Source organism: Capsella rubella, unplaced genomic scaffold (genome assembly GCF_000375325.1).
Source record: "Capsella rubella cultivar Monte Gargano unplaced genomic scaffold, Caprub1_0 scaffold_2, whole genome shotgun sequence".
NCBI classification, from domain to species: Eukaryota; Viridiplantae; Streptophyta; class Magnoliopsida; order Brassicales; family Brassicaceae; genus Capsella; species Capsella rubella.
The window spans coordinates 1313430-1328043 of record NW_006238922.1 but is presented as its reverse complement, the minus strand read 5'-3'; the positions used below and the strand labels follow the sequence as shown (position 1 = coordinate 1328043).

Below are 14614 nucleotides of genomic sequence, written 5' to 3'. Positions count from 1 at the left end.
TATTCAAGTTCGAGATTTTAGAAATGCAATTCATCTCTTAATTAATTTATAGCTATTTAAGCACAAATTTTCTTGTTAATGAACATTCAGATTATCTTATTTTTTTACTAATAGTGTAAATATTCATTAAGAATGGATTCAAAGAAAAGTTCTTACAAACATGGATTTTAAACTTATAAAACTTTCAAATTATCATGCACACCCGAAAGAAAACAATCTAAAAAACATTATTTTGTGTATGTTCTTGTTGTACAATGTCTTCTAATAAAGAAACAAACCGTGTATCAATTATAATCCTTAAGTAAACCTCTATTAAACAGCAATGGCATATTAGCATTATTTTATAACGGAAGCAACAACACAAGATAGACAAAAGTGGGGAAGTTGATCATCAACGAAGGCATGAGAACAATATGTTTAAGTGACTTTGTTTCTTCAGATTTTCTTGAGAAATTCAATGATATGAATACCAAAAGCATTGCAGACAACTTTAATGCCATGAAAACCGGACCCTTTAGCAAGTACCTCGAACTCTTTCTCAGTCCGTTCTATGCCTTCGCGACTGTGTGCCAACATTATGCAGTCTACATGGAGTGCTTGTTTGGTCATAAGGCTTGAGTCTAGAGTCTCTGGAAGTACACACTCAGCTACTATCACTTTCCCATTCTCTGGAAGCGCGTCGTAACAGTTCTTCAAGAATTTAAGACATTGTTCGTCGCTCTTGGCGTGACATATCCACTGTTACATACAATGAGTTAAAGGAAGGAACATGTTTTGAGATTTCACATTTCTGAACTTATGCTCTCAACTCTTGAAAACCTAGTAAATTACTAACCTTCATGAACATGGCATCACCTTTGGGGACACTTACAAACATATCTCCTCCAACATGCTCAATCCCTGCATTGTTTAGTAATAAGACTTTATCTCAATAAGATCTTGAACAAACATACGATGTAAGAATATCGGGTTTTTCGAAATGCTGGGAAAATGTAGACAAACCAGGAGAACGAGGAGCGTCTTTGGTTACATGGGGAAGATCAAAGTTGATGCCTTTAAGATTGGGGTATTTGGAGATAATCATTTTGAGAGTAGCACCAGTCCCACCACCAACATCAACCAGAGAGGTCAAGCCATCAAAACCTTTATAGGTCTCTAGAATCTTCTTCATAGATAGTGTGGAATGGTTTGACATTCCATCTTTCAAGACTTTGTTGAATCTAGTGTCCGTCCTTTGGTACTCTAACACGCTCATGCCATAAACCTTGTTGAATGGTGTTTCCCCACCAAGAATTGCATCCTTCAAATGGTACCTGCAAGTATATTTGACATGAGACGATTCCATTATAGAAAATCCTTCTCATATGATAATTCTTCAAAATTCTTCTAGCTCTCTCTATCTCTCTCCACATATATATCTTTTACCATTGCAATTGCATTTGACATCAATCAAGAGATATAATTCTGACTTGATTAAGTACAAGATGTCCTAAAATAAGAACTCATATGATGATTTCAGAATTATATACCAGCTTTCCATGAAGACCTTGTCTTGGTTCATGAGACAAAGAGGAGCAACGGAGACGCTGTCTTCGTTCTTGGTCAAGTACTTGCAAACCGGACCAAGCCCGTAAAGCCGCTCCACCCCATGGCCGCCTGGAATAGTACAGACGGAGCAGGTTAGGATGGAGTAAGACGCAAGAAGCCGAAGGACACGGTCGAGTAAGAGTGGAGCTTCCGGGTTTTTGGTCGGGAGATGGGAAGTGATCTCAGCCGGAGACATAGGAGAAACGTTTTTGGCCATGATCTCGAGAAGGTCGAGCTCTAAAGCTGCTTGTAAAACCATTGGAAGAACGGAGCAGCTGGCTAGCTGCATGGCGAAGAGGTTAGCTTCGTCGTCGGTGACTTGCACCGGATTTGTCTTTGTCTCTGGCGTTGAGCCCATTTTTTCTTGAGTTTTGAGTTTCTCTGTGTTTGTAAATGTGTGATGCTTAAAAACTTATCCTGTCTCAATCCTCTAAGCTCTATCCCCTCCCTATGGAAGGTCTTCTGTCTCGTCTTATTCCTCGTATTCATATGTGTCCATCTGTTTCAAGAGTGAGACAAATTTCATACGTAATAAAAATTTGGTTTTCTTTCTTTTCTTATATTTTATACAATATCTAGTCCCCAATTTTAGTTAGTTTTTCTTCTTTACATAATGAGAATTGTTGCTTTTTCCACACAAAAAGACAAGAAAAATAATAAAGAGAATAGATGCTAAAATGATAAATTAGTAAGCTTGTTGAAATTTTTTTTGTTATTATTTGTTGATTGCTTTGCAGACAAGTTTTTGGATCTAATTTTGTTTATTGCTTGATATTATGATTTGGTTTACCGATGTTAAGAAAAACGTATCATATTAGATGGAGTCCAAACATTGACTTCATCTCATATGATGTCTTTTTGAATCAAAATTATGTATCTATTTTCTTATATATCTAGATTTAATCGGTATATAAACTAAATCGGATAAAAACCACACAAATATAATATAACTGAATTAAAGTCAGATTGACCTAAACCCGACCTGTAACTGTTTGAGTTTCTTCTTCTACCTCATCCAAACCATGAAAATCATGCATTTTGTACTTCAAATTAGCTAACAATGTACATCGATGGAAATAATTAAAGTCGTTTGACTTTCTTAAGCCAAAGACACATCACTAACAACTTTATAAAGAGAAAATTACATTTGCGAAGTAACCTTTACAAATTTGTTTGTCTAAAATCGAAGAAGATAAATGGGTGGTGATACATATACCAATAAGTGATTTGAGAATAATGAGAAATAAGCTTGGCCCAATGAGCCTTAGCAATCTCCTTCAAATGTTTTGATTTCTCAGCTTCCACCTGAATAGGCCGAACACGAACAACCAAAAGATATGAGCAAACATTTGACGAAGATACTGCCAGTTCCACCGCAACCTACACTCAAAAAAACTCAAAAAATCAACACAAATCCAAAAAAAAAAAAAATTAAGTCAAAAACTCATATTTAAAATCCATAAATCATCAAATCTACCCTAGCTTCATCCATTAGAACTTTAAATTACTCAAAAAGATATGAGGAGGAAGTAATTGGTTCCATCTGATACGATGCAATAGTTCTAGTGAAAAATTTCCTTTTGAAAGTTCTTTTTACTTTTCTTTGTTAGTCTTTCGCATTTTTTATTTGATTAATACATAAAACATCTTTATAGAAAAAAATTTCTATTAAAATAAATCCCACATATACCACGGCCTAGGTCAATTTTATCGTGAACGCGCGATCTAAAATTTGGCAGATTACCTTATATTAAATCTGGCTTGCTTTTGGATGGGTGTAAATAAATTTGGTGTTTTCTGTTTACCTTGTATTGATAAGTTATTTACAAAAACTAATGTTTGTTTGTTGCTAATGTATCTATTGTTTTGTAGATGATGACTATACGAACAGATTCATTGACTGGACCACTGCCTGTTGGTCCTTACAGCTAACAGTTACATGTTTATTATCGTCGAATCCAATAATGCGTGCATGACTCAGTTTGTCTTGTGAGAAGAACTCTTATCTCTTTGATGATAAAAGATATATTCACTCTTACGTACACTAAATCACTGATTACAAACTTTTGCTTTTCAACTCCCACAACAACACTCAAATTTACGAATCATGCAATCAACAAAGCGACGACATACATTTATTCAATCGAAAAACGAGAGTTTAACAATTGAATCTGCATCTTCAATGTTTTGGGGTAAAACAAAACTTTTGATTTCAATTTGACCTCAAAACTCCCAAAAAAAAATAATATAAAAATAAAAGTATAAATAAATCATTGCTTCAAAAGTGGCTCACGGCTCTCTTCCCACTGGTCCAATCTGCTCGAAGCTTTCGCAACCTAATCATATAAAAACCATTTAACAAAATGATTCAATGAATCCTTCCATAATCATATAAAGATTTGTGCTTAAACACTTTTCATTATAAAACATAAAAGTGTTTTAATAATTTCTAAGTTTTCAGCTACCTCTTTGTCCCAGTCTGTTCGGAAAGTGACAATAACTAAGATTATCGTTTGCATCAATGTACCACCAATCATCCCTGTCCATATACCCTGCATCGTATCATATAACATGCACATTAAATATTACATCTCTTTAATAAAATTTAATACAGTATGTAACAGTTCTTGTAAACCAAATTTATTACTACTAGTACCTTAGCTCCCATATCATAAGTGAAACCAAGAACGAAGCCTACTGGTATCCCCACAACGTAGTAACACCCAATGTTTACGTACGCCACAAATGCTTGCCATCCACATCCAACCGCAACACCTAAATATATTTGTACATAAAACATTAAATTGAATTTTGTTGATTAAGAGTTTTTACTATATAGTTTCGATGTGAAAAAATGTGTACCTGACAGAACAGGCTGAATCCCATTGAGGACAATTGTGACGGCTAAAAAGGGAGATAAATCCGCAACGGCCTCGGCCACTGCTGGACTATCTGTAAACGCATAGCTGATGACATGTCGCCACGATAAGACCACGATGGCTTCGAAAATCGCGAGCAAGAAAGATACGCCCGTCGTAACGACTGTGGAAAACCCGGCTGCTCTCGGGTTTCCGGCTCCTAGTTCATTGCTTACTCTCACACTATACATAAATTGGAAAGCAAAATAATAACATTGTTATAATTAGTAACCAAGTAGTCTCATTTTAACTTTGGGGGTAAATAAACCTAGTTTTGGTACCAACCTTGCAGCTGCGTTGAATCCAACAGACACCATGAACGAGATCGCAGAAATTGACATGCTGCAAAAAAAACAAACACAAGGAAGAACCAAATAAGTGTTTTGATAATTGGTATGTGTAAGTGTATGCCGTTTTGGCTAATTGGAAACGACACGCAGTCAAAACTCTAAAGAAACACCAAAGTGAAGACAACAACACTTAAGAGATCTTCTACTGAATAAGAAAAGGACATGTCGAGGTGAGGACTGTGGACTAAGACATAGGAGTCGTCGTTTTCAACTCTTTAGAAAGAAAGATATCATAAAGCAATTTAATTACTTGACCACTATACAATAATTACATTTTATGTCAGACCATAACGCGACAACTTATTTGTCCCCATGTTCACATTAATACAACAAACATGAAAAAATAGACAAATTTACAGCTAATTTTCGTGGATAATTTTTACTACTACATTTTAAACTTATTATAAAAAAATGTTGTTAAGTCAAAAGGTAAAAAATAAAATTGTTTTTAATAAAAAAAAGTTAACTATAATAAATTAAATCTTTGATAAAAAATAAATAAATCTAAATAACTTTAAATAAATAAAAAATAATAATAACTTTAAATAATTAACCACTACAATAATTAAATTTGTACCATCTTAATACGACAAACTATAGTATAATTTTTTGTTAAAGATGCGACAAATTAAAATTGTCTTTATCGTAAATTGTATTAAAAAAAAAATCTACTGAAAGTAATCCTAAATAGAGTCGAGAATCTAATAAAATTAATTTAAGAAATCCAACTTTAAGACTTTAACAGCAATAATTAGTGCTAAATTTCGTGGACACTTCCACTAGATTCTCAACTTTATTTCAAAAAAAAAAATTAAGTTTTCTTTTTAAAAGTTATGTCCTATCATGTTACGTCTCGAAAAGTAAGAAATATATATACTTTTTAAATCCAAACATTATAATTAAAAAAAATTGAACTAAAAATGGAAATAAATCGTAAAAAAAAAAAAAAAAAAAAGACTTTTGCAGCAAATTTTAATGCTAAATTTTCGTGGACACTTTCACAAGATTTTTAAGACGTTACTCAAATCAATTTTCAACTTTTTAGCAATTTATAATTTCCTATATTGGTTACGTCTCAGAAAGAGTAAGAAATCAAATTGTTAGTAATAAAAAAAAAAGGTATTCAAAAAAGTTGAAAATTATTACCAGATAGCGAGAGAATCCAAAGCAAGTTCAGGGTTCTTGAGAAGTCCGGCGAGCAAAACAAGAATCTGAGAGTACCAAGATTCAAGACAAAGCATGACGGCTGAAGCTGCCGATAACTTGAAAAAATCCCAAAGACCTTCAAAAGCTTTCCAACTAAAACCTTCCCAAGTCCGACGACACCTCGGACTCATTTTAATATAAACAATCTGAGCCACCACTATGATCCACCACGACAAGCTATGGATCAAAGACAAAGCCAAGAGACCGTAACCAAGACGGTACACAGCGATCCAAGAAAGAGCAAGATGGATCACTAGCGTTGCGGCTGAGATGTAAGCACTTGGAGTGACGATACTTTGCGACTGGAGAAACTTCTGGATTGGGAAGTTGACTGCGTAGGCAAAGATCACAGGGATCATACCGTAGACGAATACTGAAGCCAGTGATGCGACTTGTTCCGGCTCTCCTAGTGAAGTCAGGATCGGATTCGAGAAGAAGAAGAGAAGTGACATTGGTAAACATGTTATGATTAGAACCAATGTTGATCTTTGAAGGTAAACTCCAAGCATTTCGTATCTATGTGCTCCATGTGCTTGACCACATAACGTCTCTACTGCACTTCCCATTCCAAGCTATTTATAAAATACATACAAAAATCAAGGAAAAAATAGATTAGATTCATAGGATTTTAATTTAAATTTCAAGAAATTTCAAGAAATTTTCAAAGTTTTTCAAAATACATTTCTATATAATTTTCGATAAAAGATAGTAGTACACAATATGGTTTTGGATACCGGTAATTTTTATCGTTTTTTCATTTATTTATTTTCATTTTTCGCCATACACTTTTAACCAATCATATTCTTGAAAAAGATAGTCATAAAAATAGCGGTACAAAAAAATATAGCGATGAAAAACAGCGGTATGATCAAACATAACAGTATAAAAAATATTTTATAAGAAAAATTAGCGGTAAGAAATAGCGTTATGAGAAATTATAGCCTTAGACCATCCCCAATGCTAAAGTTGTAAACAAGTTTTTTAGCATTATTGTAATTATAAAAAATATAAGTTATGAAGTTAAGAAATTTTTGAAGATAAAAAGAAACATATGCTTGCAATGGTAAAGTTCTAAATTCAAAGTTTTTAAAATTAGAATTAAAAAAACTTGCTTTGAAAACAAGTTTGAAGTACAAATCTCAAACCAATCAATTGCCTACACCTTGCACTAAAAACCTTTATCAAAATTTCTAACTAAGATATTTTTCTTTGGTTAATATATATTTTTGATTTATTTTTTTACCTTTTATAACTAAGAAATTTGCTAACATACTTGCATTGGACATGCTCTTATAAGAAAATACAGTGGTATAGCGTTATGAGAAATTATAGCCTTATAAAAAAATATAGTGGTTAAGAGATAGCGTTATATGAAAATATTGCGGTTAGAAATAGCGTTGTAATTTTAATCCCAAAAAAAAGAGTTTAGCGTTATAAGAAAATATAGCGGTAAGAAATAGCGTTACAAGAGAGAGAGAGCGTAAGATTACCAGAAGTCCATACGTAAACATATTGAAACCGCTGTTTCCAAGGGAAGCGGCGGCGAGTTCGAAGCTGCCGACGTGGCCGGCGAAGATACGAGTGAGAATAGACATACCGTTGTTGATAACGTAAACAAAGATCGCCGGAGCCGCCAAGTGAAAGAGAAACTTCATCTCTATCATCATCGCCAGATACATCTTTCGAAGATACGGTAACTCTCGATCCGTCAACACAGTCTCGAGTCGGTAATCCACGAACGATTTCGATGACTCGATCAACGGACGGTGGAGATTCTCTAACGATTCTGAATTCATTTTTTTTTTTAAAGAGTCTTCGAAAGAAATGGAGAAAAGAAAATAATAATATTATTGGAAGTATCGAAAACTGTGTTGTTGTTTTTGTTTCTGTGGAGAGAGTCTCTCTGCAACTACGGAGGAGTTATATAATGGTGGGTGTGTGTGTGACCTTTTTGCCGTGTTGTGCTGACGGAAATAATAATAATTTACTTTTTCTCCTTTTTGACTACCAATTATGTTTTGTAATATTGAAAGGCTGTTTTACCAATTTTACCCTTTTAGATTTTTTTTTTTTTTTTGGGAATTTATTTGTTACTATCGTACTACTATTATATATTGACACTGAAGTATGCCAAATTACAATATTGAAGTGTGTTTATAATTTTACCATTATTAAGTTTTGTTTTGTTTGAGAAATTTACTTCGATAACATATTTTAATTTTTTTTCTAAAAATACCATGATTTTTTTTGTTCCAAAAATATTATAAAATTTTATATTTCTAAAAAATACCATACACATAAAAATCTGATTTTGGAAGGTGTACAATTTTTTTTATGTTTAGGTTGACTATTTATATTTAATGTATAGTTTTTAAGAGTAGAATTTAGTGTTTAAGATTTGGAAATTAGTTTTGAATGTTAAAAATATTTGGTTTAATTTTATGGTATTTTTGGGAAAAAAAAATTTAGTGATATTTAAGTGAATTCCTTTTTTTTTTTTGCTATTGTAGTAGTGTCTATTACAGTTGTTATGTTGTTGTCTTTTTTTTGGGTAAAAGTACTCTATTGTATACAGACCTTTAAAAAGATAAAAGAGATATAATTTTTAGTAATAAAAAGTATACTAAATTCCTTTGTTTGAATATTTAATAGAGGTATATATGGAAAAAACTTTAATTTATTATATATATTTGACATTTTTTATTACTTAAATAATGACTATTTAAATCTATTAATTATAACTAATCAAATGAAATCATTAGTTTAATTATTTATAATTAGTAAACTTCCAAAAATAATTATATTGACTTTGGCCTTGATTGGTAGCTGCTTTAGAAACTTTCCACAGCCATAATTTGGTCAAAAGCTATAAACCTAGAGCAATCAAACTTTATAAATTTTGTATTTTGTTTTTTAATTCACAGCCAAAATATTTCATTAATTAATTTCTTTTGGCTGTATAAATTATTTTTCCTATAGCACATATATTTCAGTTTTCCAAAATATTAATTCCTACAACCAAAATACTACAACAATAAAATCTACAATTATAGCCAAAAATTACACAGCTCTAAATGTACAGACAAAAATCCAAAGCTATCGCCTTAACCAATCAAAGCCTTTTAATTTTTTAAATCATACTATACAGATTAATTAAATCCTCCCATTAATAATGTTAGTAGAATGGGAATTAAATTTATAATCATTTAGAATTAAAGAGAAATTCATATTTAAAATGATAAAAATACTATAAAATAAGGTATAAAATTTTACTGCAATTAACCTCAAACTATGTTAAATGACACTGTCATACTTGAAGATAAGACTAATATGGGGGAAGACAAAACATGCAAGATTAAAAAAATCAGATTTTTGTCATATGCTTATAACTTACAATAAACCAAGTGGTAACGAGAGTCTACCAAAAATCCAAGTAAAGAAAGCTTAGGCTTGGAGCTTTTAGTTTAATTACAAACTTTTTTGAGGCCACTACATCATTAAAATGGTCTTTGTAGTTTAGCTACATATACAAAGATCGGAGCTATATATGTGGAAAGGTGGTGGGCACTGACCTTCAATATATAATTGTACAGTGAAAGTTTGTGTGTAACTTGTGGTTACGTATTGATTGATGGTTATAATGGTACACGACAAATTAAATGTGTTGATAACAATTGTGTGGGTCGAAATAATCATAAATTAGGATTTGGTTATTGAATGATGGAAGCAACTAGATATATACATATTTAATGTATCATATTAAGAAGTGATGTTTGAGGAGAATAAAAATAGTCTTTATTTTAAGTGATTTTTACATTATTGGTTCAATTGTTTTTAGATTCGTAGTGGAATTTTTGATGTGGTTGTTGATGGTTTCATTTTGCTTGCTGCTATATTGGGGAATGAACTTGGTATAGCGAATTTGGACTGTGTGGTTCTCATTGTGGAAAACAAAAATCATAGATTAAAAAGAAAAATTGATTTCACATAACATAGGGACAATATGTGATCGACGATTAGAGTTTTGAATATTATAGCGGCTCAATTTTGGGTCAAATGCGAAAGAAATCTAAAATTATTTGTGTCTCGCGATCGTAATAAAGTGTTTTACAATTTGTAGTTGCTCTCCTTTTTTTTACAATTCATCTAAGATAAATAATAAAAATATCGGCATTTTATTTTAGTTTTGCTGTTTCGTTGAACATAAAATTTGGTTAAATCACAGTTTTATGCTTTCATATTTTATTTTTTTAAGTCATGAAACCATGTGTATAAGTTTCTAGTATTTTGATATTGTAAGGTAATTTTTTCATTAATAATAAAAATATTTATAATTTAGCAATAAAAAATGGTTAAACTTAAAAACAAATACAGTATATGTCTTTTTTTCTTTTTCTCTTTTTGTGGATAAGAAAGAGTATTAAATATGGAACAATTTGCATGGCCAATGAGTCCCACTTTTAATTTTTAATTTCTATTCAAACCATGTATTTATGAAAAAAAAGAAAATTAGGTAAATATAATAGATACGAAAATGACATATAACATGGGGGGAATTGTGTGTGTATCAGTGTATGCAAATTAGCCTCGTGATTTTTCTCTTAATGAAATGAAAAAATAGAAAGGAAAAACATATCTACTTCTTTTTCAACAAAGATTCAATAATAACATTTATTTGCAGTAAAGTATCATCATGAATGGTGCATGCAAATCTAAGAATCTGTAATAAGACGTGGAGTAATAGGGTCGTTGCGTTTATGCGACAATGCGACAAATACATCAGTGACTCACCCCACTTATACTTGATCGTTGATTTAACATAATACTATCTACTGAGTAGTGTATAATTAGTGTTGAATAATTAGCATTTAAAGTAAGCTAACCACTTAAAGTCGCATAGCCGTAAACGATGACATTTTGGGGTTTTCTTTAGATTTCATTTGAATCAATTACTATTTCTTTTAATTGTGTGAGTTGTAAACAAAGACACCACGAGACACAAAGGACCATTTGAAGAGAACGTTCAACTGTTTATGACATTATTATTAGTATGGAAAGGACCATGGTGCATAGAATTTATGAGAAATTGACTTTGATGATAATAAACAAAATGATTTTTTTGGTTTATCTTTTTTCAAAAGTAACTCTTTATTTTATCTATTTAAAAAAATATATTTTTCTAAAATTAAAAAAAATTATAAATTTTATATGATTTATAAAGGATTTCTAGATAATAACTACTATTTGAAGACTATATCAAACTATTTATAAGGTTTAAAAAGTATTAACCGGGGTTTACAAGGTTTTTAAAAAGGTTTATAAGATATTTATAAGGTTTTAAAATAGTTTTTAAAAGGTTTTCAAATTTATTTATACGGTACTTATAAAATATACATAAATTTATAAACATATATAAATGTAACTTATGTATATTTATATAAGTTTTACACGCATTTTTGGATAAATTTCAAAATTTTAAAAGCTTTTTAATGTAATTAAAAAAATTATAATGTTTGAAAATGGTATTTTAAAAATTTCCGCATAGAATTTATGCTAGATTTATAATTTATCAAGTGGCAACAATTATACTTTTTCTCCATTTTTATTTAAGTGGTGTTTTTAAACATATACTAAAAAAATAACGTATCTATATATCATAATTATATCACTAACTAAAATATATTTGGTTAGTAAAATGAAATAATATAAAATATGATTGGTCAAAAATATTAAATATATTTAATTTTTTCATAAAAAGTTGAAAATATCATTTATCATTTAAAAACATTTTTTGACTAAAACATTACTTAAATTGAAACGGATGGAATATAATTTAGGAAAACAAAAAGGTAATATACTCTAAAATTTCTTATATGCTCTTTTTAGGTCTCAAAATAATTTTAGTCTTTTTAACAAAAAAAAAATTACAATTCAGAAATTTGCACTTTAGCAACAACAATAAAATCTTTCTTTTTCCGGCAAAATAATGATAAGTTCTGAATATTTTAGTTTTTCTTTAAATGAAAATCAATTTCCCAATGTCTTTTTTTTTAATAAGAAATAAATAAATACAGGATCCCGGCGTTCAAGATTCGAAAGTGACTACAATTAATAAATAACAAAATTCGTTTTGTATAGATAGATATTGTTAATTCATTCCTACACACACATATAAATGAAATCACATTTGCACACTACAATCCAAGATAACTTTTAAGCAACACCACTACAAAATTTTTGTATAGTTCTGTTCTATCGATCGATGACAAAGGTTATGGAATATTACAGTGACTGTATATAAGATTCTAGAAACCTACACCGTTACTCGCACGGAACATTCATAAAGATTCTGAATCTGGTCTCTTAAAATACAAATGTTGAAATTTTACTTTTATTCTTTGCCCTAAAATATTTATTTTGTATCTCCCCAACCACAAATAAATAGATGTAAAGAATACATGCATATTTATGTTTGGTATGGCTCAAAGATACTGATACGTGACTACGTGTCAATCACCGAATCATTCGATCTGTGATCATTGCGAGTTGTATTTCGATTTGTGTATCCAGGAGACATGTGTCCATGTTTATAAAATAGTGTTTAACGTATTATGTATATCAATGTCAAAAAAGTTTATCGAACTTATCGATATCTAAAATGACCAGATTATAAAATTGTATATGGTCTAGTTCATGACACCTATAAAGTAATAAAACTGAACTTGTACCTAACTCTTCTATGATCGGCAATATCGATCTCAAACCTAACCAGTAATATGATAATATGCTTTAAGTTCAATTTATGTAATCAAAAACGTCTCTTCGGCCAAGCAGAGATATAGGTGAACGACGACTAATCGTTTACACAGAAATTTAGATCTCAAATCTGAGTTTTCATGTTTAACAAAGAAAATGTAATTTAAATATTCGTATTACTATTTGTTATATGGAAAATGTTTTATTTTTTCTTAATTTTCTAACTGTTTATATTATTGATGATTAGTCCAACATATGAAAAGTATGATTCAAACCACTGAATCTTCTTCCATGTTGCAGAAAAGCAAAACATAAAACTGAGTTATACTTACCTCAACTTCAAAATATGTTAAAGGTGGTCATTAAGATTATTAGTTTGCTCAAAAGTTATATCATATATCATATATCATATATTAGTTAGACCGTTGATAACAGTTGGTAAATTGGGTAAAATTTGACTGCAAACAAAATATTTGTTTCATAAAATTTATACAATGCTTATACCAAAAAAAAAATTATACAATGCTGATAATTATTTTTCTTTCTTTTATATATATTCTATACAATATATGTATCGTAAATAAATATATTAGATATTTTATTATTTAATATTTTAGTTAATTCAATTTTTGTATAAATAATAAATGAAACCGAGAGTTACATTTCAACAAAAAGTGGTCACAAAACACGGCATAAATAGAGCAAAATCAAAATTAAAGCAAAACCGAAAGTTTGTAGCGATAAAACACCACCACTTTTTATATAAAAAAATATTTAAACGACAATTTTGTTAGAAAAAAAAAAGAATTATATAGATATAGCACTGTGACGAAAAAAAAATAGATATAACACTCTAAAAAAATCATGTAATGCGTATATTAAAATTATTAATTCTTTAACCAATACAACCAAAGGTAAAACAAAACCCAATAAAATTAAAATAACGTAATTAAAAAAATTATATTGACCCAAAGCAGTACAAACTAAAGAAAGAAAGGGCATTATCGACAATACCAATAAATGGGAACAACATTGAGTTGAGTTGTTACCTTAGAGCAAATGCATTGGTTTGGACAGCATTTCGTCCCAAGTTTTTTTATTTTTTTTTATTTTTTATTTCTTTTCCAGATTTTAGATTTAAAAAAAAAAAAATTGAGAGAACCAATCGTGGGCCGCCACGTGTCAGTGGGGCCCGCGATTGGTGAGACAAAAGCTAAGGGACCGTAACGTTTGGAGATACGTCCTCCTTATATTTTTTTTCCTTTTCAATTTTCTTTTATTTTTTTTGGTTGGGGGACTGCCATAAACCCTCCAATGCTCATGCTCTTAGAAGGAAAAAAAAAAAACACGTAAAGAAGATGAGTTGTAAAGTTAGTTTAGTTAGCTTTACTTTCAGTAAGAATGACACGTCGGATAATAAAATATTAAAACCACGAGAAACTCGTGCTTCATTAGTCAAATCACGTTGAGAGAAGAGACTCATTTGGTGATGACAAAAAAGAAAAAAGAAGAGACTCATTTGGTCAAAACCCTTTCTAACTGCAAACGCGGTGATTTACTAAACGCCAATCTATTAAAAAACAATAATAATTAAGGATACTTTCGAAATCTATACAGTTTAATAATTTAATATCATCTGCTTACTAATTTGAGAACAACGACAAATTCATAAATTGATTTAATCAAGTGTAGTGCTTCATTTGAATTTTGTTAAACCACAATTTCAAAACAAAATTTCATTGAAAGGAAAAGTTTTTTCAAATCACTTTTATTAATCTTAACAAATTAACCAAAACC

The 14614-nt window shown here is 30.3% G+C and overlaps 2 protein-coding genes across 2 annotated transcripts; both read right to left on the bottom strand.

Annotated features, from left to right (window-relative positions):
• Positions 1–259: 259 nt before the first annotated feature.
• On the bottom strand, positions 260–1945 carry LOC17896611 (flavone 3'-O-methyltransferase 1). The gene is made up of 4 exons (XM_006302376.2): positions 1530–1945; positions 1003–1313; positions 836–900; positions 260–738 (listed from the first exon to the last, which is right to left on the bottom strand). The coding sequence occupies exons 1-4, from the start codon at positions 1943–1945 to the stop codon at positions 436–438; spliced, it is 1095 nt and encodes a 364-aa protein (XP_006302438.1). The 3' UTR covers positions 260–435.
• A 1670-nt stretch (positions 1946–3615) lies between these two features.
• LOC17895471 (protein DETOXIFICATION 37) lies at positions 3616–7928 on the bottom strand. Its single transcript, XM_006302101.2, has 7 exons — positions 7552–7928; positions 6002–6633; positions 4791–4847; positions 4450–4688; positions 4244–4362; positions 4053–4139; positions 3616–3923 (listed from the first exon to the last, which is right to left on the bottom strand). The coding sequence occupies exons 1-7, from the start codon at positions 7855–7857 to the stop codon at positions 3858–3860; spliced, it is 1506 nt and encodes a 501-aa protein (XP_006302163.1). The 5' UTR covers positions 7858–7928; the 3' UTR covers positions 3616–3857.
• Between the last annotated feature and the right edge of the window lie 6686 nt (positions 7929–14614).

What these genes read in the sequence shown, in the direction of transcription:
- LOC17896611 (XM_006302376.2), bottom strand. Translation starts at nt 1,945, where the DNA reads ATGGGCTCAACGCCAGAGACAAAGACAAATCCGGTGCAAGTCACCGAC. An exon ending in AGACGCTCCTCGTTCTCCTG is followed by an intron (nt 901 to 1,002) that starts GTTTGTCTACAT and finishes TAAACAATGCAG; the next exon opens with GGATTGAGCATGTTGGAGGA. An exon ending in GTGATGCCATGTTCATGAAG is followed by an intron (nt 739 to 835) that starts GTTAGTAATTTA and finishes TGTATGTAACAG; the next exon opens with TGGATATGTCACGCCAAGAG.
- LOC17895471 (XM_006302101.2), bottom strand. Translation starts at nt 7,857, where the DNA reads ATGAATTCAGAATCGTTAGAGAATCTCCACCGTCCGTTGATCGAGTCA. An exon ending in CTTATGATATGGGAGCTAAG is followed by an intron (nt 4,140 to 4,243) that starts GTACTAGTAGTA and finishes GATACGATGCAG; the next exon opens with GGTATATGGACAGGGATGAT. An exon ending in GAACAGACTGGGACAAAGAG is followed by an intron (nt 3,924 to 4,052) that starts GTAGCTGAAAAC and finishes TTATATGATTAG; the next exon opens with GTTGCGAAAGCTTCGAGCAG.